General features: G+C 44.3%; 2 protein-coding genes across 5 annotated transcripts in view; both read right to left on the bottom strand.

Moving 5' to 3' along the window:
- Window positions 1-4,691: 4,691 nt before the first annotated feature.
- LOC147637282 (endoglucanase 18-like) overlaps window positions 4,692-26,424 on the bottom strand; it is a 39,057-nt gene continuing 17,324 nt past the window's right edge. The window contains exons 1-8 of one of the 4 annotated variants that reach the window (XM_086800920.1): window positions 7,219-10,760; window positions 6,759-6,971; window positions 6,463-6,663; window positions 6,280-6,357; window positions 6,021-6,173; window positions 5,826-5,934; window positions 5,566-5,735; window positions 4,692-5,476 (exon numbers count right to left, since the gene is read on the bottom strand). In XM_086800920.1, the coding sequence (XP_086657046.1) occupies window positions 5,129-5,476; window positions 5,566-5,735; window positions 5,826-5,934; window positions 6,021-6,173; window positions 6,280-6,357; window positions 6,463-6,663; window positions 6,759-6,971; window positions 7,219-7,437 (1,491 nt within the window). In that variant the 5' untranslated portion in view covers window positions 7,438-10,760 and the 3' untranslated portion in view covers window positions 4,692-5,128. Of the gene's footprint in view, window positions 5,477-5,565; window positions 5,935-6,020; window positions 6,174-6,279; window positions 6,358-6,462; window positions 6,664-6,758; window positions 6,972-7,218; window positions 10,764-10,837; window positions 11,071-26,424 lie in introns of those variants that run through there. The other 3 variants (XM_086800922.1, XM_086800918.1, XM_086800921.1) reach the window with 3 other exon arrangements.
- LOC147637283 (uncharacterized) lies at window positions 18,893-20,377 on the bottom strand. Its single transcript, XM_086799917.1, has one exon. The coding sequence runs from the start codon at window positions 19,657-19,659 to the stop codon at window positions 19,255-19,257; it is 405 nt and encodes a 134-aa protein (XP_086656043.1). The 5' UTR covers window positions 19,660-20,377; the 3' UTR covers window positions 18,893-19,254.

Raw genomic sequence — 26,424 nt, 5'->3', positions numbered from 1 at the left:
ACCTATAGGATTTGTGGGAATGTTAGGTAAAGGACCAAAGCTCAGTGGAATTAAAGTGACAGAGGGTGTAAAACCCAATGACACGCTTGTTGTCGGCATGGCAAATGGTATTGAAAATTGCAGCTAGGGCATAGATCTCAGTGGCTCAAAGATACCAGCCATTGGGTTCAGTTCGTGTTGTGTGAGCCGCCCTGGCAAACAATCCCTCTATCGTTGCCATATCTTGACTTTAATGAGCAAGCACACGTTATATATATATATTTTCTCGTAGCCTGTTATAGTCTTGGGAAGCCTGGTGTACTCTTCGTTGGGTCAAATGAGTGTCCGTTTGCTCTAATTAGCTTAGGTGCTATACGCACGTAAAAGGTACATGCTAGTAGCTTTCTAGATGGAAGAGGAGGTCCTAAAACCTATTTTCCATCATTGTCTCAAGACGAAAAGAATTTCGAGAATTTTTTTCTTGTTTTGCAGGCCGTTTTTTAAGGTGTTCCAAAAGAAATTTGGAAAAATCTGTATGAAACAGTTGTAGTATTTTTGGAGTACTACAACTTTCTCTTTGAGTTTTTCGTGATTTTGTCGTTTAGACCCACAAAAAGTAACCCAAATATATAGTCTGTAATCGTTTTCACGTTGTGTTGGGTAATTTTTAGTGCTTTAAAGATCGTTTTTAACCTCGATTTCTGGGTCGAATTTTGAGGTTGCTGGTCGAAGGCCAAAATGATCCATTTTGCCCTCGAACAATCAAGATCGATTTCGCCAAGCTCGATGTGTCGGCTTTCCAATGAGCACTAGTAGAGGGCATTCCTCAGACACACGGTTTAGGAGATACGAGCCTCCAAATAGGGCTATTTTCTAAAGTCTTTTTTTTGCGTGAGGACTGTTTCACAACGTGAAACAGTAGGGGTTCACGGCATGAAACGTTTAGGATGTGAATCGATTTTTGAAATTTTTTTTCCTTTTTCCGAGACGAGGACTATTTCATGACGTGAAAGAGTAGGGGTGAAACTCTTAGGATGTGAATTGATTTTCAAAATTTTTTCCGACACGCGGGGATTGTTTCATGACATGAAATAGTAGGGGTTCATGGCATGAAAATCTTAGGCCATGAACCGATTTTCAATTGTTATTATTTTTAATTGATTTTTTTTTAAAACCAATGGGACCTATTTCACGATATGAAATAGTAGGGGTTCACGTCGTGAAACGCTTAGGATGTGAACCAATTTTTACTCTTTTTTTTTTGAAAGTTTAGAGGAAAATTCAAATTTACTTGTTTAGAGGAAATATTTTTTAAATTTTAAATTAAAGACATATGGGCATTTTTCCAAAAAGGTAAGTGGGAATAAAAAAAGTCAACCTTTTATGACTCCCCCTTATACCATAAATGACCCCCAAAATGGACAATTCGACAACTCATGAGCATCTACTCATTCAATGCTCATTAGCCTTAATGAGTTATGTAAAAAGGTGATTAAAAATTAATCTTTTTACTAATCTTTCTCTCTTAAACTAATCAAGGGCTCTAACTAACCTCTAATCACTAATTAATTCACACAATTGAGCACATCATTGGATAGATCAAAGAATTGCTAAGCTATGTGCGTCAACTAATGTGTAAATAAATGTATAATTAGAGATTAATCAGACTCTTAATTTTAGTCTCTTCTTTTAAGGTAAAATTAAGTAAAAGAGAGTCAAATTCCTCCAATTGATGTAATTAGGTGTTTTGATGCATCTAGATGCTCTCAAAACACTCAAAAACATTAATTTCGAATACTTTCTCATGATTAATTTAGACGCCAAATAATACATTTTCTAAATTTTTGTCTCTTAAAGTGGATCAATCATCCTTAATGACAAAAATCAATCAATTAAAGAAATTAGTCATTTTCAAGAGTTTTTTTATATTTTTGAGAAATTTTTTCAATGATTAAGCTACTCCTAATGCTTGGTAACACTTTAATGCATACAATTCCATCAAAAAATACATAATTTAAGCTAAATTAATGATTCTAATTCTATGTTTAACTCTAAAGAGAGCTAAAAATTACATTACATTGTTTGATACAATAGATGTAAACTTAACCTAATATATTCTATGTGTAAGTCTTAGGAACATTAAAAATCACATTATCAACATAATAAATTAAGCTTAAAAAATAAGTAAAAAACATTCTTTATAAAACCAAAAAAAGAGAGCTATTTCTCACAAAATCACACACAAATCCACATCTTTTTCATGGAAAACCATTAATCAAGACAATGAAAAATGGGTAATGCATATATTAGAGAAAAACAATGGAAAAAACCAAGGGATGGTTCCCCGCCGGCATAGCTTCTTATGTCTTCCCACATAGCTTCTGCACTTACGCTTCACATCCAAAGGGGTGAAAAGACATTATGAGTTTGTCTTTGATGCGCTCATAAGTCTTCGTTGTAGACGTGGAAATTAAATCTTGAACTTTTGACACAAGTGTTGTCCCCAAGCGATAGGTACGACTTCTGGTTGGTTGCCATTGGGTTTGAATGAACACACAAGCTCTTGTTTATTTATTGAATGGCTTGTTTGGTGTTGCTTGGGTTTCCAATCTTGTCAAACTTTAGGTGAGGCTGTTAGGGTTAAAGTCGATGGTGAGGTTGTCTTCACTTGGTTCAATTTTACCAACCATATGATGAAATTACCATCATAGTATCCTTAAGCACGTACACATGCACCCATCTTTGATGAACATTATAATTTGGTGGTTAATGCTGTTGGTGCTAAGGTTTCTTTCTTTGTTGTACAGGCTTAGGGGACTTTGTGATACGCTTGGGAATCTAAGATTTGGTATTTCCTTGGTAATACCCTTGTGCTTGCAGTAATCTTTTGGGAACCCACATTTATTGAGATATTAGAGTTCGTTGAGGAACTCACATAGGCTTTTGTGGATGGTGTTGTGGAGTACTTTTATTTTTCTTTGGCCGCTACGTTAAGGAAGATACTTTGATTGTCGAGGCACCCAAATTTTATTAGTATCTTCATAGTAGCCTTGAGCTACAACTAGCTGCTTCTACACCTATATTTTGATACCATTAAGATACCTTGATCTTGGCTGTCTTGGTGGAGTTTTCTTTTTTGTTACAGTCAAAGGTTGTGGACCCTCCGTCACATTGGTTGGCACTGAGATTGTGGGTTTGAGACTCATGGGCATTGTTGACGACGATGAGACTAGAGTCTCTTGTGGAGTGGTAGTCGATGATGAGGTTTTTGAGCATGCGACTGCCTCCGTTGGTGAGGTTTGTCAATGAAGAGACGCTGGCTCCAAGATTTTTACTTTGAGTTCCTTGTTAGAGATAGATGGTTGCACATGGGAAACTTTTTCAGGAATAGATGTTGATTGCGAGGTTTTGACATTGAACTTTATTGGAGAGGATGGAGTGGAAGGGGTAGATGCTTTATCGGAGTCAATCGTTGATATAGATGATAGTTCTTTGTGTAAAGAGGCGTCCAAGGAAAAGACTTGTAACTTTTTGCACTCAGCATCATAGAAATCCATTAGGGTTGGATCCTCTTCCTAACAATATGGTATTATCAACTCTATATCGTTGACCAGCATGATGACCCTATCGCTGGCAAAGCACAGTGGTGCGCTTGAGCAATAATAGTCCATTTATGTCCCAAGATCAAATCTGCTTCCAACACATACTCAATCACAAAAAACTTACAAGTATAAAGAGATTAGTTTCAATATACATTGTATGTTCAAAGTACCCAAAACATGGCATATTCAAGTCTTGTGTGAATGGAATTCTTTCAAGATAAGCATTGAGTGTTGGTTGACCTAATAAATCCTATAACTCAAGGATCATGAGATTGTGTTCTCGTGTTGGATAAAGCTGTGCTTGGATTATGGTGATTTTATTTGAAATTTTCAATCCAACCATAATTCTTGGAATATTCTTAGAGTAAGGTATGTTAAAAGAACAAGAAGAAGACAAGAATCAAAAGATAAAGGTAAGTCTAACCATCTCCTTCTAATCTAATCTTACATATACATATGAATGAATGAAATTTTAAAAAAAGGGAGAGAGATAAAGGCAAAAAACTTTACCTTAAGCATATGAGTTTCTGGCTTGAGATAGGTGAACAGAATATATGCAAAGAGAAAAGAGTATGAGTTTCTTGCTTGAGATAGGCGAACAGAATACACGCAAAGAGAAGAGAGTATGAGTTTCTTGCTTAAGATAGGGGAGATCTAAAGAGGAGAATTATGTCCTTTCAATGTAAGCTTTGGAAAGAGAGGAGAGAAGCTAAGATTGGCAAGGTCATGCATGGCAAAGAAGAATCCAAGTTTTTTTATCTACACATGTGGCTATGCACACGGCTATAGATGCATGCATAGTCATGCCTATAGCCACATCTTGTTATTCGATGCTCATGTGTTGCATTTACTCATTGTCGACAAACCACCCTCTCACTACATTCTCACTAGTGGTGATGCTATATCATGCGGCTATACCCCCGATTAGTAGTAGTGTGACTTTACCCTTAAAATGTTGTTATTTGGGTGAATACTAATCGTACATTCATCTTTGACCACAAGACCCTTCTAATTGAAGGTTATTGAGATATCTTGATGAAGAGCACAAACAACATATGTTGTTTCATTGAAACAAATTTATTTCGATGCAAAATTAGAGTTGGATATGGGAAAGGAAAATGAATCCCCTTAAACGTGGGTGAATTTCCATACAATACAATTAGAGTTGGATATGGGAAAGGAAAATGAAATGTGACGGGTAACTTTTGAGGTTTGAAATCGTACAAGAGATGGTAACCCCCTTTTGAGGGCCTTATTTATTGTGGAGTCTTGAAGGGGTCCTTCGACTAAGGGAAGGTTTGAACGCGGACAAATGGCTTTGTATACTGGACTTTACATTGAGAGAAAGGACAACTGCTCGTGGGGGGCGGTGTTATTCATGAACAAATGCCTCTGTAGACACGTCTTTACATTAATCATGAGAGTAAGGGCAACCCCTTTTTGAGGGTGGCGGTGTTGAGGTAAGTCTCGATTCTCGAATGGCTTTTGTATACGGGTCTTAATCTACATGCTGAAAAGAATAGTACCCCTTGGGAGGGCCGTAGATGCTAGGACGAGGATGCATTCTGCAAGAGCCTGGCGAGAGCCCCTGCGAAGAGAGCGTTGATGTAGGTTGTGGGCTCGAGCTGCACGGAATTTGATCTCACATCATCGAAGCCGTCGTATTGGTCAGGCCCGCCCACGATGGCGCCTACCACCACATTAGGATTTGGTGCAGTTCGACTGAACCAGAGGCGAAACCCGTCTGCGCATTGCAGCTTCTTGTCCGACGGAGTAGAGGACATGGCAGAAGCGAGTATGGAGGATCCACGATGGTGAGCTTGTAGCGGATAAGCAGTACCAAAACCCACCATGTAGGAAATTCCCAATGGGTTCTTTCCCAGAACGTAGTCCACCTGCATAAATTAAAGTAAAGGAGCTGTCACATTAGTCAATCCTGGTGCCTCGCCATAGCTAGAGAAACGTAGCGAAGAAATTACGTTACCTGGTCTTGGGCAAAGCCGAGTAAATCTTGTGGGGAATACTGTTTGTTTCCACAGATTAATATGGAGCTTTGGCTGCTCTTTGATAGATAGGTTGAATAAACCCCTGCCAAGAATGCCGCTCCGCCAGCGTACTGCGTATTTGCACCTGCTCTCAAGTAGAGCAGACCTCCTGGTTCCATATTGGCAGCCGCAATGAAGTCCTCAATTAGATAATGGAATGATGGAAGGGAACATACTGTAACGTTTTTGGGTGTGCTACCTGGAGTTCTAGAGATTTGGGTGATGGAGTTGTTAGGTAGATTTGCGCACATGAAGAAGTCTGCCTTCCATTTGAGAAGCTCAAGTGTATCGTCTCCCTCAAAGTACAACTGCAGTAAGTTCAACAGAATTGCTCACATTAAGCTGCGACATAATCAGACTTGACGAACCTTGAATATATATGCTAACTAATTACTTTGGATAGCAATACTGCCAAGCCAGCAAACTTGTTGTCCCAGCTGAATTCCGTCATATCGGCAGTGTTCTCTAGAGCATTTTGAATGTATCGTAAGTAGGATGGATTACTGGTAGCTTTCAGAAGCCAAGCCGCCGCCCACAAGAGCTCGTCCTGCAGTCCATAATTATTTATAATTAAGTAATTTCTTGGACCCTCAACGCCATGGCTGGTCAGGCTAAAATCAAGCTTATTAATTAGGAGACAGGCCGTGCCTTACGTTGTAGCCGGAATAGCTGCAGTAGAAAGGGCATTCATTCGTGTAGGACGCACGGTAGCGGTCCGCGAAATGGAAGAGCTGTAATCAATAGCAAGACTTGTAATAAATAGCAAGTCGTCGTGATCATAAGATGGGTCTCCCACTGCCCCTGAACACGTAATGAAGAATAGCTGGTGTTGATACCATAGCAGCCCTGTCGAGCAGCAGAGCGGAGTAGCTGGCATCGACGCCTTCGAAGACAAGGGAAGCGGACGCTAGGGCGGCGGCCGTCTCTGCCGCCACTTCTGTGCCAGGGTTGGTGGCGTTGATTTGCAACGGTGTCCGGGGGGTATCCATGCTCTCCGGCCTCTCCCAGCACTCGTGGTCAGCATTGGCGTCGCCAACCTGTATATGGAGTAAAGATGATTAACCTAAGAAACGCATTAGAAAATTAACATATGATCATAATTAAAGCAGCTGCGCTCGAATGGATAACCCACTTGCACCCAGAGGCGCATCGGCACTGCGCTAGCCTTGAGGAAGTAGTCCGTTCCCCATCGAATGGCCGACCGGACGTTATCCAGTTCCCGGACAGCCGCGAGGGCGGCCGCGTTCTCCAAGGCGCCCCACGAGAGCACCGTGATAGTGAAGGCCATGGGAAACCCAAACTTCACATTGTCCCCAGCGTCGTAGTACCCTCCCGCCAGGTCCACCTGCAGCACTAGTGGCATCATTTCAGTTACAGAGTAATCACGTGCTCGGACTAGTAGCTTCCCCTCAGCTCTTCACCGGCGCGTGAATAACTAGATCAAGCTATTCACCGGCGCGTGAATAATTAGAGGTTACCAGCTACTTCAGGCTCATGCAAACGGCACATTTCACCTGCCATGCAAATCTACTCTAATAACTGCATTTTGGTAACAGATATTGATCCCATCCATGGATGATCAGTTGCCTTACATTGTAATTGCTGCCGTCAAGGAGAGCTGAATCGCCTCTCCACGTTACTCTCTGGTCGGATGGCAGTTTTCCGGAGCGCTGGCACTCTAAAAAGAGGATGGATTTAGAGAGGGCGTCGCCGTAGTTATAGGTGGCTGCGACTGCATCGCTACGCACTGAAAACAACGTAGCTAGCATCAACGAGGTAGGAAGTATGGTACTAGTGCGGATGATGGCCATGGAATACAGCCGTGGTTTTGATTCACAATTGAAAAAGGGAGGTTATATGGTGTCGGGGCCTAGGGATGTTTACTCGAGATGATGAGTTGAGGGGATTAATGCAGGACCCTTATAATACAAGTCACAGTGCGTGGAAGAGTAATGGCAGTTAGTTTTTCCGGAGCACGAGAGGGCTGTGGGTGAGGAGCAGAAAAGAAACAGGTCCGTAGCAGGAGGGTGGTGGAAAATTAGGAAAAAAAAGTAGTTAATCTGCTGCTGAAAATATGGAGAGTGGTATGGAGAGTGGTAGAGAGAGGGAGTATTAACGTCCGCAAAATGCAACACGAGGGAATATACGACCAACGGTGTAGAGAAGCCATCCAAAAGTCATGTCAATGCACTGGCAAAACGTAATACAAAGCAAAAGTGAAAACTGCGGAAAGCGTGAGAATGAATCACGGGGCAAAAGCGGCATCTAGACAAACACGCCTGCATGACTCACGGGTCGTTGCTCTCTTTTCCTTCCATGAATACATTCACCGGGGTGCGGTTGCGCTCGAGAATGAATCACGGGGCAAAAGCGGCATCTAGCACACGGGGCTATACATCGAGAGCAGATTTAGTAGCTAAGGTACCGCCTTCATGACTCGCAGGTCGTTGCTTTCTTTTCCTTCCATGAATTCATTCACCGCACAACATACCAACATCGAAAACATTTTCTAATAAGGCTGGGTTCAGACGCAGCAGCGGAAAAGCAGGGGTCGCTGCGCTCTTTTACTTCATGCACAAGACGCAGCAGCAGAAAAGCAGGCGTCTCAGCCCTCACAGTTCACGCAAAAGTGCCGGTAATATCAAAAAAAGCCATGAAACCCGCACCAATTAGCAAAGGGACGTCGCCCGAGTGGTCTATCGTGATTGCTCGAGATGGGTGTTGGGCCTTGGCTGCGCTTACTCGGGATTGCCCTTCTTTGTGCGTCTAGACTCTAAACCCAGCCTAAGCCTCAAGTCATCCAACATGCATGAAATGTCTATAGAACTCGCTAGAAAGAGAGCAAACCCCAACAGCTGCAACTCGAGATTTATGTCATCCAAAATGCATGAGAATGTAGAATTTACGTCACCCACTTGCCTTTACGTCACCCAGTTGCCGCTTACAACGATAACATGTAGAACTTATCCACACATCAACACACTCTCTTCTTGGTCCTCGTCTAATATCATTTATGTCATGTGAACGTCATATCTCTTCTTGGTTAAAACTAGTGTCGCGACCCGTCTCCGACAGACATGAAGCATTTTGCATTTTCAAAGAACAGACAAAGGAAATATATGTAAAATCACCTTTCCTTTCCTTTTAGAAGCTAGGCACATTGAGTTACACACAAACACGCATAAAGATGTATGTATGTATGTACATGTATGTATGCGTACGTGTAATCCATTGAAACCATACATGCTACAACTGGAAGATATGTGTGTGTGTGCGCGTCTATAAATGCATGTGTGTATGTCACATACACATGTAAATATGTGTCTGTGTATGTGCACATATCCATAATATTCATAGATATTGTTCACACTAATACGTATATGTATACATCGTCCTCAACTTGCCAATCTTATATATAAACACATCATGATTACCATATATATATCCATATATGTATACATCGTCCTCAACTTGCCAATCTTATATATAAACACACCATGATTGCCATATATATCTATATAGAAGCTTCTAAAGCACCAAACTCAGCATATAAATATATATCTAGCATTACAAACCCATAAAATGATGACAATCTTAATACACCTGAACACGGCTTCAAAACAATCTTCGGACAACTGGATTATCTCTTCTTGGTAACCTATACCCCGCGTTTCCATTTGGCAAAATGTATGCCAAAAAAAACATTAACATTGAAGATATAATTCTCGTTGAAAAAAAGTAAGATAAAGATAAAAGCTTACAAAACTCATTTGGTGGATCAATATTTGAGGCTAACGACGTTTGAACAGGCTTGTAAACAGTAAATTGAAAAATTATGTATTGTCCAGTGTTTATGCACCGAAAATCTAACTTATTAAGCTTTTTTCATAACATTACACGTACATAAAATTGATCTACATAAAGTCACCTCTTCCATCTATCAATCATACATACAAGTATAAGTAGAAGTATGAATACTATATACGTCGATGTGTATCAAATATTCTAATGCGAATATATTGTGTGTGTACATGGATGTTTGGACCTATACATTTGGGTGCTTAATCTTTGTGTGTGTACATGTGTTTTATTAAAGACACATAAGTGCACACCCTTTTTCTTGCTATGTGAGAGTGTTTAAGAGTTTCTCTAACTAATCCACTCTCCCTAGGTGCAAGTACACACACACACATACTATTTCAAAAACCCACACACCCACAAAATACACTCTTTCTCTCTTTCTCTCTTTCTCTCTCTCTCTCACACACACATACACTATTTTAAAAACCCACACCCCCACAAAATACACACTCTCTCTCTTTCTCTCTCTCTCACACTATTTCAAAACCCCCCCCTCAAAATACACACTCTATTTCTCTCTCTCTCTCTCTCTCTCTCTCTCTCTCTCACACACACACACACTATTTTAAAAACCCTCAAACAACACACACATGCACACACGCTATTCACTTACTTTTAAAATTAATAAAACTTTTGAAATACACACACACACAATTTCAAAAACCCACACACATCCACAAAAAAACCCCCAATTTCAAAAACCCCCACACATCCACAAAAAAAACACTCTTTCTCTAACACACACACACACACACACACACAATTTCAAAAACCCACACATCCACAAAAAAACATTCTCTCTCTCTCTCTCTCTCTCTCTCTCTCTCTCTCTCTCACACACACACACACAATTTCAAAAACCCCCACACATCCACAAAAAAAACACTCTCTCTCTCTCTCTGTCTCTCTCTCACACACACACACACACATATTTGTGCATGCTAAATGAGTTATTTTAATTTTAAATCATTATTAACTACTATGCTTCCCCTTAGTCACCCACCCATAAGGTACCATGCAACAAAGCAAAAAACTGCAAAAAACTGCACACACCTAAGAATGTGTGTGCGCGTAAAATGGCGAAACACCCCTGAGAATTACATGTGCGTAAAATGGCAAAACTGCACTCTCTCTCTCTCTCTCTCTCTCTCTCTCACACACACACACACACACACATAAGTTACTGCATGCACGTAAGATGGGAGAGCAAACCGTCAGGATCTCTCTCTCTCTCTCTCTCTCTCTCTCTCTCTCTCTCTCACACACACACACACACACACATAAGTTACTGCATGCACATAAAAATGGCAAAACATTGTGCATGCACGTAAGATGGGAGAATGAACCTACTTCAGAGCGTCGAGGGGAGACCGTATGAACGCTTGGTTGGGGACGCAACACAAAAACTAATCCTCATTTATTCGATTACTACCTCACCCACACCGATGTATGTGGGATTATTATGCCACATGTCATCCAACAACGATGCGCATAACTCATTAAACAAGTGCTCCCGCTTCACGGCCTGCACACTTCAACATGGTGTACTCATCCCCCCACACCTTATATCTGAATTCCATGGCCTGCATTAATTAATCAACCACTTGCTGCTTAACAACCACATTTCCTCGCATTGATTAACGTTGTAGCATCGTCCTAAGGCTTTACCAAAGATTGTATAATTCCATGTATGCATTACAACACATGACATATATATGGGAGAACATCCTGTGTTCTTAAAAAATGTTTTTTTTCAGCCCTTAAAATTAAAGAAGGCAAAACTTAGGTTTAAAATGATTTAAATTTGAAAATCACTAGAAATGCCAAGATTTATAACGAAAATAAAATAAAATGTACAAATTTCATCCCTTAAAATTACTGGTTATATGAGAGCTGGAACATCCATTGAAATGCATGTGAGGAAATCCCCCGATAGGGCCAAGTCAAAGTAGACACCACGCAGATCTCAACATCAAGAAAACACACGCAATGCCTGCCTAAGTTTTTTTGAGTATTGACCCCATTTCCTCGCCCCTGCGCTTACACGTCAATTTGAGCCTTCTGCGTCACGTTTTCTACAACCATTTTTCACGCATCCGAGAGGAACTAATCCTTATTTAGCCATTCGCGGCCCACATCCACCTGTCACAGTGTGGAAAGTTGATCGCAGCAGGACCCACTTGTAATTAACAATACGAGTAGAGCTTGTAATTAACAATAGGAGTAGAGCTGTGGACTGGTTAGAGAACTGCAGCCAAGGATTCCATGGAAGCTGTATGCACAGATGACAAAAAGTGAGGGAATCTCTTAATATAGAGAGAGAGAGAGGAGTTAGTGACAATGGAGTAACAGTAGGTTGTTGCATGTGTATGTATATGGTGTGAACCATACTCTGTCACTCGCCCCCCTCCTAAAACCGCACAGTGGTTTTGTGAGGGAACATGTAGAGTATAATAGTATGCAAGTGTTTGTTACAATGCTTGAAGGGGGCATGTAAACTGTGCACGATGAGAGATATGCACAAGGAACCGTACGTCAGAAGACATTAGAAACTTCTTCTTCACACGCGATTGTGGGCGCAGTTGCATGTTGGCGACACTAGCACGATCAATTCGATGTCGATGAAGAGAAGAGGACACCAAATATTCTCCCCACTTGTGAAAAAATGGCGGAACTGAATGTCAAGGAGATGGAGATGCGCTAGCGAAGCTCGAGAGGGTAGTATCTGGGATGTTGATGAGGACAGCCGATGTGGAGGCCGAATCTGTCAGAATACGCAGCGGAGATGATGACCAAATCTCGGAACACGAGCAAACACAGTGCAGAAAAACAGCACAAGACAAGTAGAGAGATAGAGGCATGTAACTCTGCTCTATATACACAAGAAGATCCCGGAATACAACACAATACAAGACAATGTGGCAAGGGGGCTGTGGAGCCATTTTATATGGCCCCCATACAGCAGTCGGCCTGCAACAGAGGCAGCCAACAGGCTCTGAATCTCCATGACCAGCCACATATACTAGTCGGCCAGCTGTCCTGAGTCGGCCAGCACAAGACTGAAGTCGGGTACTTGCAGGTACAATCGGCCAGAAGATAGATCCTCCTGCCAGCCTAGGATTGCCACCCAAGCCACAGAAAAATGGAAAAAAATGGGGGGGAAATACGGGGAGCGAGGAAAAATGAGAAAACACCAGGGCGGGCACACCCACAACAGAGGCCTTGGTGTATAGGTAAAGACAGGAGATGACTTCTAACACCCCGTCTTAGCTCCTAGCTGTGAAACCATCCCCAGGGAGCTGGTGTGCCGCCGGAGCAATGCCTGAGATAGCGACTTTGTGAAGAGGTCCACCACACTGTCCTCCGTCGAACAGAACTCTAGCAAGATGTCATCAGCAACAATATTTTCACACCATATACCTCTAGCCAGCGTCATATGCTTTACATGATTGATTACTTGCGGTGTGCAATTGAGGAAGATAAATGAACGGACCCTGGCATTGACACGATCCCACAACTGTGCCTGTGCCTCCCGGGGCTTAATCGACGGTAACTCCCCTTCCTCTACCTCCGGCCGTGGAACCCCAACAACGATGAAATCAACAAGGTCGTAAGACTCCAGAATAGATTCCATCATAACCTTCCATATGCCGTAGTTGTTCCCATCCAACTGACGGTCCACCGGGAACGTGGGGAGTGTAGGGATCTTCACATGCCTCTCAGCCATCCCTAACAAATCTTCCATTGCGGGGATGTAACTGAAAAAGGGTGGGTGGGTGGAAACAAAGAAGAACTTAACCTGCAAGTGGCTGTCCAACAAATCAGCCTGAATTCCTCTTGCTTCTCCTCTTCCCGAACAGTCCAAAACAGTCCACCAATCAGCAACGCAACAGTCCCCCTCTTGCTCACACAACTCCCAAGAACTATCAAGAGCCTAGGGCTCTGATACCATGTCAGAATAAGTGTCACGTGCATCCCGCACTTGGATGCCACGTAGACATTTCTGTACAGAAGGTGCAGGACCTGGGATGGTGAACTGGTCCCATGTGAGCCCAGTCCGGGACGAGCCAGCCAGGGATCCATCTCAGTCATCCGAGGTCAGGTGTGCATTGTCCTGCACATGAGTCTAAGGTCAGGTGTGCACTGTCCTGTGCATGAAACAGTGCCAGTCCGCGCTGTGCGTCTCCCTCTAGAATGATGTCAGTGGTTCTGTGTATCTGATATGGTACCAAATGATGGGGAGAAACCTGAATTAGGGTTTAGAGTTCATTCATGGGAGACATACACAGAGAAGCAAGGGAGAGAGAGAGAGAGAGAGTTGTGGGGATAAGTCAACTCATCAATCAATGAGTGTGTGACTCCCCTATCACACATGTATATTGCACTAGTACACATAGTGCACTTAGTACATTAAAAGTACTAAGTGTACTATGTACTATAACTTATGGGCTTGTACACACTATAAGGGTGGGCATAACGCCTTTACCCCAACAACCTCCCACTTAAAGGCAAAGTGCCCTTAAGTAAAGGAAAAGAAAAATCAGCATGTACATGATAATATACAAGGCCATATCAAGGCTGAAAATGGCCTCATCCAATGCCCATCAAGTGTCTGCAATGAGCAAACCGCTCCGAAGGCAAACTCTTTGTCAACAGATCAGCCGGGTTGTCATCCGTGTGAATCTTAACAAGCTGAATTTGCTTGTTCTCTATCACCTCTCTGATGAAGTGATACTTCACATCCACATGCTTCGTCTTTGCATGAAAAACAGGGTTCTTTGCCAACTGGATGGCACTCTGACTGTCACAATGCAACAATGGAATATCCCCTGTATAGCCCAAATCAACCACTAACCGAGATAGCCATAATGCCTCCTTGCAAGCCTCTGTGGCTGCAATATACTCGGCCTCTGTAGTAGATAAGGCAGTGCACTTCTGCATCCTGGATATCCATGACACAGCACCTCCTGTGAATGTAAATACATAACCGGTAGTAGACTTCCGGTTATCTGGATGACCGGCATAATCCGAATCCGTGTAACCATGCACTAATGCATCCTGTTTGCCAAAGCAAATGCACATATCCTGTGTGCCCTTCAGGTATCTCATGACACCTTTCACTGCTTCCCAATGCTTCTTGCCAGGGTTGGCCATGTATCTAGAAACCACTCCCACTGCAAATGCAATGTCCGGCCTAGTAGCAACCATGGCATACATGAGACTGCCACAAGCTGAAGCATACGAAATCTTGGCCATATCAGCCCTGTCACTATCCGACTGTGGGCTGTCCATAGCACTGAGTTTCACATATGGAGGCAAAGGAGTACTAGCTTTCTTCCCCCCGTCCATATTGAACCTCTGCAAGACTTTGCCAATGTATTCCTTCTGAGACAAATACAACACATGCTGATTTCTGTCCCGAAGTATCCGCATACCCAAGATGTGATTTGCATCACCTAGATCCTTCATATCAAAGGTCTCATGCAGCCTCTTCTTCAAAGCATCCATCTCTTTACGAGATTTCCCGGCAATCAACATATCATCAACATACAAAATGAGAATCAATAGACTGCCATCCAAAGCTTTCTTGGTGTACAAGCAGTGATCTATGTCACTTCTCCTGAATTTCTGAGATTTCATGAATGTATCAAATTTATGATACCATTCTCTTGGTGCCTGTTTGAGCCCATAAAGACTCTTTTTCAGCTTGCATACAAGCTTCTCTTTTCCACTCACTGCATAACCCTCTGGCTGCTGCATATATATCTCCTCATGGAGATCACCGTGAAGAAAAGCAGTCTTCACATCCATCTGAATCAAGTCCAGATCATCATGTGCAACCAAAGCCAACACAGCTCTAAGTGTGGTCATTTTGACCACTGGAGAGAAGATCTCATCAAAGTCCACACCATATTCCTGCTTGAAGCCCTTAGCCACTAACCTGGCTTTGTATCTTGGCTTAGCATCTGATGCAACTTTGAGCCTGTATACCCACTTGCATGGCAAAACCTTCTTGCCTGCAGGCAAAGGCACCAACTTCCATGTTCCATTTTTATGCAGAGAATCCATCTCTGACTTCATGGCACGCTCCCATAGAGCCTTGTCTGCCCTCTGTAAAGCCTCTTTGTAACATGAGGGCTCCCCACAGTCAGTGAGCATCAAGTAGTCAACCCCTGGAACAAACCTGTCAGGGGCTCTGGAGGGTCTAGTGGACCTCCGTACCCAATGACCATCATTTGCAGGTTGCTGTCCAGCCTGCATATCACCCATTGGTGGCTCCTGTTCCATGCCATAAGGCTGAAAAATCATGCCCGGTATCTCCTCTAACTGTGGTATATCCATAGGGATATCTTCTGCCATATCTGGCTGTCCATTTGGACCATTTTCAGCACCATTTAAGGGCTGGTTTTCCTGCTGTAATGGCTGATTTACAGCCCTTTGTTGTTGTCCATGATGTCCATCATCATCAAAGATGACTCTGCCAGGCTCATGTTGCCTTGCAGGCTCCTTATACATGCATGTTTCATCAAAAATGACATCATTGCTGCGTATGATCTTTCTATTTATGGGATCCCAAAGTCTATACCCCATTTCACCTCTGTCACCATATCCTAGGAATATGCATTTGTGAGACTTAGGATCAAGTTTGGTGCGCATTTCCCTGCGTATGTGCACGTACGCAACGCAACCAAACACTCTCAAGTGCTTGTATGACGGAGGCTTCCCTGTCCATACTTCTTCTGGCACTTTCCCACCAAGTCTCGTGTTAGGTGACCTGTTTATAAGGTGAACGGCTGTCATAACAGCTTCAGCCCAAAAACCATGAGGTAATGCAGCATGTGACAACATAGAACGGACCTTCTCCTGTATGGTCCTGTTCATCCTCTCTGCTGTCCCGTTTTGTGGAGGATCATAAGGAGTAGAGAGCTCCCTCTTGATGCCTTTAGCATCACAAAAGTCCTGAAACTGTTTGGACATGTACTCTCCACCATTGTCGGAACGCAAAGCCTTCAGTGTTTTTCCAGTTTGGTTCTCAACAAGAGCAACAAACTTCTGAAACACTGAGAATGTATCACTCTTCAAACGAAGAGGATAAACCCACACCTTGCGTGTGGCATCATCTATAAAAGACACAAAATATTTTGCCCCTCCCAAAGAAAGCTGAGGCATCTCACATACATCTGTATGCACAAGCTCTAACTGAGCATCTTTCTGTCCAAGAGCTTTCTTGTGGGGGCACTGTAGTTGCCTACCATATATACAATGCTCACAAAACTGAAAACTTGAAAACTTTAGAGAAGGCAAGTAACCCAAACGAGACAATTGCTCCATTCCCTTGACACTCATGTGTCCCAACCGGCTATGCCACATAGAGATTTCCGGCAGCTCGGTTGCATTTACATTAGCATGGTGACAAACACCTGCATGCATGAAATAAAGAGTGTCCACCTTAGAGCCTCTGGCAACAACCAGTGAGCCCTTACTAATCTTCCACTTTCCACTACCAAATGTGGTAACATAATCAGCATCATCAAGCTGTCCAGTAGAAAGCAGATTCTTCTTGATCTCAGGCACATGCCTGACATCATGGAGCATAAGCTGTGAGCCATCTGAAAATACAAGCCTTACATCACCTCTGCCAAGAATCTTGCATGCATGGTTTCCCAAATAAACCACTCCTTCATTGCCAGCAGTGTATTTGACAAACAAGTCTCTGCAACCTGTGACATGAAAGGAGGCACCTGAATCAATGATCCATGAGTGCATACCATGACCACCTGTAAGAAGTGAATGGGCATCAAGTGAAGAAGTAAATAGGACCTCATCCTCACCGCCACCTGCATGTGACACATTGATTTCTTCGATCTTGACTCCACTTTTGCCCTTTGGCTTTACATCTTTGGCTTCATCCTTGTCTTTGTCTTTGCCTTTTCCCTTTTCTTTTTGATCATTTTTCCATTTGTAGCATTGCTTTTTAATGTGTCCCTTTTTGCCACAATAATGGCATTCCAAATCCTTTTTGGAGCGAGACTTGCTCCTTCCCCTTTCTTGGCTTTTCCCCCTTTGCTGGGATCTCCCACGTGCATTCATTGCATTGGACTTGCCAACAGAGTTGTTTTTCCTGTTCATCTCTTCTTGAAGAAGAGCACCCTCAACATCTGCATATGACAGCATAGCATTCGAATTGCTAGTGGCTGTCCTGAATGTGTCCCAACTCTCTGGCAAAGTGCATAACAAAAAAGTGGCTTTGAACTCATCGTCCATTGCCAACTTTTGATTTATAACTTGGCTGACAATACCATTAAACTCATTTAGATGGGCTGTCATAGAAGCCCCTTCCTTCATCTGAAGACCTATGAGTTTCTTCAACCAATACACTTTGCTTGAGGCACTTTGTTGGGCATACAAGTCCTGCAATCTCTGCCACATTCCCCAAGCTGTCTTCTCTTCACGAATGCTGAAAAGTAATGAGTCTGACACAGACAACATGATAGTAGATCTTGCCAGCTCATCCATATCTTCCCACTCTTCAGCTGTAAGAGAAGCGGGCATCACACCCCTTTCTTTGATAGGCTTGTGCTGCTTTTTCTGAAGCAACACATTGTAGCACTGGGTTTGCCAAATGTCATAATTCTGCGAGCCTTCAAGCTTCTTGATGTGAAGCAATGAAGAGCTCTCACCTGTGGTTGCCATAGCAATATGCAACCTGTAAATGCCTGACTCCCTGCAAATGTGCAAACACTGCACCCAAGATGTGCAAACACTGCACCCAAAGCACACAAAGTGCTCACAAATGTTCTCCCAAGCTTTATCTCCCACTGCGGAAGCAAGAATGCAACTTTTCTCCCACTTTTTGTGATGAAAACACCAAAATCTGGTTGCTGCAGATTTTGGACAGCACCTTAAATGTGCTCTTTTGCCCTTCCAAAGTACTGTACAACAGTACCAAGTGCTTACAAATGATGTACCAAACCTGTACCGGCAATTTCAGCAGCTGAATTTGAACCTTTTGATCACTCAAAACAGTGTACAGCCATGCCAAAACATGCACAAAGGTGTGCCAAATCTGTACCAGCAGGTACAATAGCAATAAATGCTCTCCTGGCTGTTCAAATGAGTCAAAATCAGACTTTTACAGTCCTGTACACTGCATAAAACAGTCCTGAACAGAAATTGGGCAAAAGCCCCTTGACTGCAAGCTGATTTTTGAGGATTCAAGGCATAAATGTCTTGCCTGCTGCTTTGCCAAGCTTAACAAGTATACAAACTTGAAAAGCCCCTTGATTTGAGATCAATTTCTGATCATGCATGGTACATTGGCGCACATGAAGGCATCCAGAGTGTTTGTAAGGCATCAACACATTATCCACAGCATCAAATACGATTGCCTGCACGCAAATCAACTCAATCGGCACAAAAGCCCCTTGATTTGCACTGCAATTTGCTGCGATTTTGCCCAAATGTGCGATTTTTCACATCATACAGCATGTATGAGTGCTTAATTGCACAATTACATCAAAAGCCCCAAATTTCGACATCCAATTTCCTGCAAATTGATCCTGATTTGACCAATTTCTTGCAAATTGATCCTGATTTGACCAATTTCCTGCAAATTTATCCTGATTGTGACCAATGTCACCCAATTTTGCCAATTTTGCTCAAAAATTGAGCAATTGGGCACCTGTACCTGCTCAATTGATTACTGTACTTGCTCAATTGCAAATCCCAAAAAAAAATTGAAGCAGAATACCTTGAAATTTTCTGATTTACTCTGATTTGCAGGAAAGGAGGGCGTCGATTTTGTTGTTGATGCTGCTGCTGATGCTGATGCTGATGCTGATGCTGATGCTGATGCTGATGCTGATGCTGATGCTGATGCTGATGCTGATGCTGATGCTGATGCTGATGCTGATGCTGATGCTGATGCTGATGCTGATGCTGATGCTGATGCTCCTGCAGCTGTCGATGCCTAAGACTTCCTTGTTGCCAGTGGCCATGAAGACTTTTAGGACAGAATCGGTCAGCTTCCCAGAAGCTAAAGTTTTCTGGAAGAGGTCGGCTACAATGGCGTCTGGGATGGAGTTGAGGTTGGTGATGTGGTGCACGTTGCAGACAGCTGCGTTGATGGCAAGGTTGAGCAGAGAAGGCGGATTAGGTCGCCAGAATGACATATATGCACTCACACACCCCTGCCCACGATTACGCTGGCAGCTGTGCGCTTCCGCCTTGTGTCGACTTCGCAGCCTCCGCTCACGCTTCGCTCGTTGCCTTCGCTCAACTTACGCCTAGACTTACACTCCTTCCACGCTTACGACCAGTTTCACGCTGTTCGCCTGGGTTCGCTACGATGCGCCTTCTATGCCTAGCACTCAGTTAACAGAGGTTCACGCCCAGCAGCACTCAGCTAACAGAGGTTCACGCCCAGCAGCACTCAGCTTCTACTCCAGTTGGCCAGGCGTCTAGCGTTCAACGCTCAGCCAGACAGCACACGCCTGTTGTTGGTGCGCTTCGTTCACATCCACAAAGCTGAGAAGAGAAGAACTACGTGCCTGATTGCTGCCTGTTGCGCCTGACTCCTTGCTACCATCAAGAAGAAGAGGAAGGGAGGGATCACTAAGGGCTCTGATACCAGTTGATGGGGAGAAACCTGAATTAGGGTTTAGAGTTCATTCATGGGAGACATACACAGAGAAGCAAGGGAGAGAGAGAGAGAGAGAGAGTTGTGGGGATAAGTCAACTCATCAATCAATGAGTGTGTGACTCCCCTATCACACATGTATATTGCACTAGTACACATAGTGCACTTAGTACATTAAAAGTACTAAGTGTACTATGTACTATAACTTCTGGGCTTGTACACACTATAAGGGTGGGCATAACGCCTTTACCCCAACACCAAATGCCAGATCACTAAGTAGTTAGTGTTTAGAACAAGGGGCCAGCCCATAGGGCTACCCCGGATCTTAGTGTGGGCATGGGAATGGTGTAGAACCACCCCCATGAGGGCCAGGAAGGCCCAGGCTGAACCCACCAGCCATGGAGGGGCCGTAGGACAGCCCTAGGGCAAAGATAAAACAATTTCCAGGAGTTTACAGCCTTTACATGGCTGTAGGGCAAGTATGGGGCAGCCCATACAGGCTGCCCAGCCCTTGGATTGTGGGCAAAAGCTGTACCTGGCCCTCTGGAAGCAAGCGCTTGATGCCCAGCCAGTTAGGGAAAAAAGGCAGCATTTTATGTGATTTATTTCAGCATTAAATGCTGGCAATTCAGTCGTGGGAGTATTTTATGCTGGCCGCCTGGGTTAGAACTAGCCGACTACCCTAGATGGAGTAGTATGAAGAGGAGAGCCCCTAATCCCAATTGTTCATCTCATTCTCCACCAAGAGCTCAAGCATAAGAGGCTAGACAAAGCCAAGAGGGTGCTGAGCAAAGGGGTGAAGGATTCAGGTCAAGGGCACGGTATTCCCAGCCAAGAAAAGGTCCAAGATTGCTGAATTTTCTTTCAAATTTCTCATCATTCTAATAAAGCAAATACACCATCCGTGGTGGGGGCCCTACAGAGGGTAATTGGGACCCAATACTCTGTCCTCTCCACCTCTCCCTCTCTCTCTCTCTCTATTTTCTGCACTTCTCCTTTCAGTTTGTGCGTTAATTTCCATCGCGAAAAGAGTGCTGAATTCTGAGTATTGAAGTTACCGATTCTTCTCCAAAGCTTCCGCATATTACAGTGGTATCAGAGCCTACTTCAAGTACAAAGATTCAGCAAAGAAACCAGAATTTTCTCGCTCATGTGGTTGGTTTTTTAGACGCCGGTGGACTACCCCTTTCAGAGTGACTCCTATTCCTCGAAGGACGGTTGGTTTTTAGCCTCCGAAAGCCTCCGGACGTCTCCCACACAGATAGTGGATGGTCAGATTGCGTTCCGGAAAGGAATTGCATTTTCCTGCTGTGGCGAGCTTCGTCAACGAGAGAGACCAAGAACCATGGGACGAGAGTGCACCAGGCAACCCAGCTAGGGCACCAGGCTTGAGTATCACAGACATGTTCCAGCAGATGATGCGAGCAATCACAGAACAGACAGCCAAGTTGGATGGGCAGAAGGTGCAGATCTTGGCTCTGGAGGAGCGTACTCGCTCTCCAGCGTCACGTTTTCCATCTCCTCCTCCCTCTACTTCCGTATCCCAGATACCAGATCCTCGACACAGGGACACTCTCGCGGGGTCACAACCGCAGCCAAGCTCTTTGCTTAAGTTGCAGATGCGTGCATTGGAGATCCGACAACGAGAAGACGAAGCCATGCGACGCGTGGAACACGAGCGTTACCTCAGAGCCTTGGACGCCAGATTGACACCGGCGGCGCCCTCGAATCATTTTTCCGAGAAAATGAACTTCAATAAGTATAATGGTAAACTCGATCCCACAACTCTTTATTCATGGTTACATCAATTTGAAGCTTACTTTGCCGCAGTTAGGAAAACAGATATTGACAGAGTGATCTTAGCCAGTTGGTATTTGGAAGTGGTATTTGGAAGGTGAGGCCATTCCTTGGTGGACTCAGTGGGCTCATGTCCACACCAGGGCAGGTATGGCAGCTTATGTGTGGGACGAGTTTGTCCACGACCTTAAGCAGCGGTTTCTACCGCCCCACTACCTTGAGCGACTCGAAGACGAGTTCAGGGGAGCGCATCAGAACGCGCAACCAGTCCTTCAGTTTGCCAATAAAATTTCGACCTTATGTCTGCAATTAGGCTTATCTGATACGGACAAGAAAGGGAAGTTTTTGTATGGCTTGGACATGCAAATCCAATGGGAGGTGCGTATGTTTAGGCCAGCCACCTTTGAGGACGCACTCTGGCTTGCACAGAGTGCAGAAATGAAACATAATGGTGGCAAGCCCAAGACTTCCCAGCCGGCTTCTCCTAGGGCTAACGCCTCGGGGGCAAAAGCTAGAACCAGACGGGGTCTTCCCCAGGACAGAGCCCGGGAGCCTCTGACTCCAAGAACTCGAACAATGCGTCTAAGCTTACTCCAGACCAGAAAGCGGAGGCAGGCAAGACAGGTGGCAAGTTGAGTGCTGAGGAGCTTTCTCAGTACAAGAAGGAGAGTAGATGTTTCTTTTGTCATACAAAAGGACATACTTCTCGAGATTGTCCGAAGAAGCCTCCAAAGCCCGCCACCGCCACCTCCACAACTTCCGTGGTGAGCTCCGCTCCCACACAGACCCCAGCGGCTACCCCTAGTTCTTCAAACCCCAATGCTTCAATTGGAGCAATTATTAGCCGGGAGCTCGAAGATAAGCAGAATGGCGCCCATGACTAGGAGTATGAGCGCAACGAATTGCTCAAAGTCCTTTGGCTACATAGGTGGCCAGAGAGTCGTTGTCTTGTTTGACAGCGGCAACATGGAGGATGTGGTCACAGAACAGGCAGCTAGGCGTGCTCGTTTCGAGCTGACTTCGGTGGACAAATAGGTTGAGGGTTTTAGCACAAGCATGACAACGAGCGTAAAGTATGAAGCTCTAGGTGCTAAGTTAGTTATTCAGGGCATAGAGTTTGTGCGTGATTTTATGGTTGCCCCTCTTGTAGGAGCAGACATAATTTTGGGTATTCAATGGTTTCACAAGTTTCTTCCTGATGTCAAGTGGGACAAGCACACGTTCCAGATTAATCGGAATGTGTCAAACGCCCCAGTGACCATTAAGTGTGAGCCAGGAATTCCGAACTTTCCGCTCATAAGCCACTTACAGGCTAAGCGAGCAGTCAGGAAAGACGCACAGTGTGCGATGATTTACATCCAGATAGCCCAGACGGTGGCCCGTGCTTCCGAGCATAGTTGTTTCTCGTACGCGTACGAACCTGTTCGTACGTACGAGTCGTACGGTACGATACCGTACGAATTCGTACGATATCGTACGGTACGAGTTAAGTTTTTTTTTTTTTCCCCCCCCCCCCCCCCCCAAAAATTTTTTTCCTTGAAAAAAAAATTCCAAATGCTAAAAAAAAATAGAAACCCTGCTGTACGAAGATCCCAAATGCTCGCAATACTTCGCAACTTTCGTCACTCGTGTCCACTCAGTATTCCATATGGGATTGTGGAGAGACCTAAAAAATCTGGCGAGGTAGACTGGTAGTGTACACTTGATTGGTAGGATGAGAGAATCTTGCTACATCACTTGGGGATCCCTGGTATAGGTAGGCTAGACAATTAGATTCTCAAGTTATGCACAAGGGAGAACATTTGGACATGGCCATTTTGATCTAGAGAGGAGTCCCTAAACTTATCACCCTAGATGCACTCCTCGTATTTGTGCAAGGATGGTCCCTTAGTCATAAACGCTACACTGGGAGACCTTTGGTATTGCATTACCCATCCAGGTTCTTTTTTGGAGACAATCGGGAGATCCAACCGGGAGAGACACATATCCATGTACTGGTTTCTCAAGCACTGTAGACTCCTCCCCTCCCAACCTTCCCTCACATTCAAGCTTGAACCTCCATAGCTTGTAAGTGTAAAAAATAAAAACCGTATTTTATCGTACCGTATCCCAAAATTTCATATCGTACCGAATATTCCCGTACGGTATCGTACCGTACCGTATCGTATTTTCGTACCGTGACAACTATGCTTCCGAGAAGTACTCGGTTCTCCATAAAAAGTTCCAAAAGATTTTTATTCGGGACAGCCTCCCTCCCCAGCTCCCCCCGTCCAGACCGGAGGATCACAGGATTGACCTCCTCCCAGGCTCAAAACCCCCGAGCAAGTTTCCGTATCGCCTTTCCAAGGCAATGGAATCGGAGTTGGACCGCCAACTCCAAGAATTGTTGCAAGCTGGCTTCATCCGCCCCAGCGTGTCGCCATTTGCAGCACCGATCTTGTTTGTCAAGAAGAAAGATGGGTCTTCCCATGTGTGTCGATTGTTGGGGTAAAGGCATTATGCCCACCCTTGTAGTGTGTACAAGCCCATAAGTTATAGTACATAGTACACTTAGTACTTTTAATGTACTAAGTGCACTATGTGTACTAGTGCAAAATATACATGTGTGATAGGGGAGTCACACATTCATTCCAATGAGTTGACTTATCCCCACAACTCTCTCTCTCTCTCTCTCTCTCTCTCTCTCTCTCTCTCTTCCTTCTTCTCTGTGTGTATGTCTCCCACATGAAACCCTAATTCTCCCATTCAACTGGTATCAGAGCTTAGGCTACAGGAGATCCCTGTGGTAGAGAGTCGGTTTGTTAGGTTTTGTGCAGTGTGCAGCGACTGTGTGTCCCTGCATTGAACCATTCGCAGGCAGGTGGGCGGAAAGAGAAGGAGTCGAGGGCAGCCATTTCTCCTTCAGCAGAGAGGCGGAGGTGAAGTTGTGCTGCAACAGACCTTTGTAGTGGCTAAAGGCATGTCAGTTAGCGACTGACTGTGAAGTGAAAGTCGACTGGAGAAGAAGTGCAAGGACACGAACGTGGCGCAGTCTGTGTGAGCGTTAGCCACAAGGCGTAAGGCTACTAGGCGGAGGCGGCGTTACGTGTCCCCGTGAAGCGTGTCCCTGCGAGGGCCCATCGCGTGTAGCGCTGGCCACTAGGCAGGCGGGCGTCCATCGAACACACCTACGAGCGAGCCCCTATAGCCGCCAGGTTCGGTGAGAGCCGTCACGTGTAGCGCTGGCCCTGGGCAAGTTCGCTTCGCTCCTCGTCACCTTCTCCAAGGCGTAACAGCAGCGCTCACAGCAAATCAGGCGTCTATAGCGAAAACGCCTCAACCAGCCTCCATTTTTTTTTTTGGTCTATCGTTGACACCAGCTCCCCTTTATCGCTGCAGAGCTCCTCAGCTATTGCCCACCTGCACAGCAGCAAATACGAAGCCCTCCCCCTTTTCCTACATCAGAAATCAGAGTTTACGAGGTATTTGCTTCAATTTTTTTTGGGGATTTGCAATTAAGCAGGTACAAGCATCACTTGAGCAGGTACAGGTGCCAAAATTGCTCAAATTTTGAGCAAAAGTGGCAAAATTGGGTGACATTGGTCACAATCAGAGTCAATTTGCAAGAAATTGGATGTCGAAATTTGGGGCTTTTGATGTAATTGTGCAATTAAGCATTCATACATGCTGTATGATGTGAGAAATTTCACATTCGGGCAAAATTGCAGGAAATTGATGTGCAAATCAAAGGGCTTTTGTGCCAATTGGATTGAGTTGCATGCAGGCACTCGCATTTAATGCTTTGGGCAATGTGTTGATGCCTGTCAAGCACTCAATGTGCCTGTAAATCAAGGGGCTTTTATGTACTGGATGTATATGAGGCCAGGGGGAAGCACTGTGAAGACTCTGGATGCCTTCATGTGCGTTAATGTACCATGTATGATCAGAAATTGATCTTAAATCAAGGGGCTTTTCAAGATTTTATGCTTGTTGAGCTTGGCAAAGCAGCAGGCAAGACTTTTATGCCTTGAATCTTCAGAAATCAGCTTGCAGTCAAGGGGCTTTTGCCCAATTTCTGTTCGGGACTGTTGTATGCAGTGATCGGGACTGTAAAAGTCTGATTTTCACTCATTTGGACAGCCAAGAAAGCATTTATTGCTACTGTACCTGCTGGTACAGATTTGGTACAGCTTTGTACAAGTTTTGGCATGGCTGCACATTGATTTGAGTGACCAAAAGGCTCAATTTCAGCTGCTGTACTTGCCGGTACAGATTTGGTACATCATTGGTGAGCACTTGGTACTGTTGTACAGTACTTTGGAAGGGCAACAGAGCACATTTAAGGTGCTGTCCTAAATCTGCAGCAACCAGATTTTGGTGATTTCATCACATACAGTGGGAGTAGAGTTGCATTTGTGCTTCCGCAGTGGGAGATAAACTTTGGGAGAACAACTGTGAGCACTTTGTGTGCTTTTGGTGTAGTGTTTGCACATTTTGCAGGGAGTCAGGCATTGACAGGTTG

The sequence above is a fragment of the Cibotium barometz genome, chromosome 7, assembly GCF_041138505.1.
Source record: "Cibotium barometz isolate CiBa-2024 chromosome 7, ASM4113850v1, whole genome shotgun sequence".
Lineage (NCBI taxonomy): Eukaryota > Viridiplantae > Streptophyta > Polypodiopsida > Cyatheales > Cibotiaceae > Cibotium > Cibotium barometz.
This window is presented reverse-complemented; position numbering and strand designations above follow the sequence as displayed.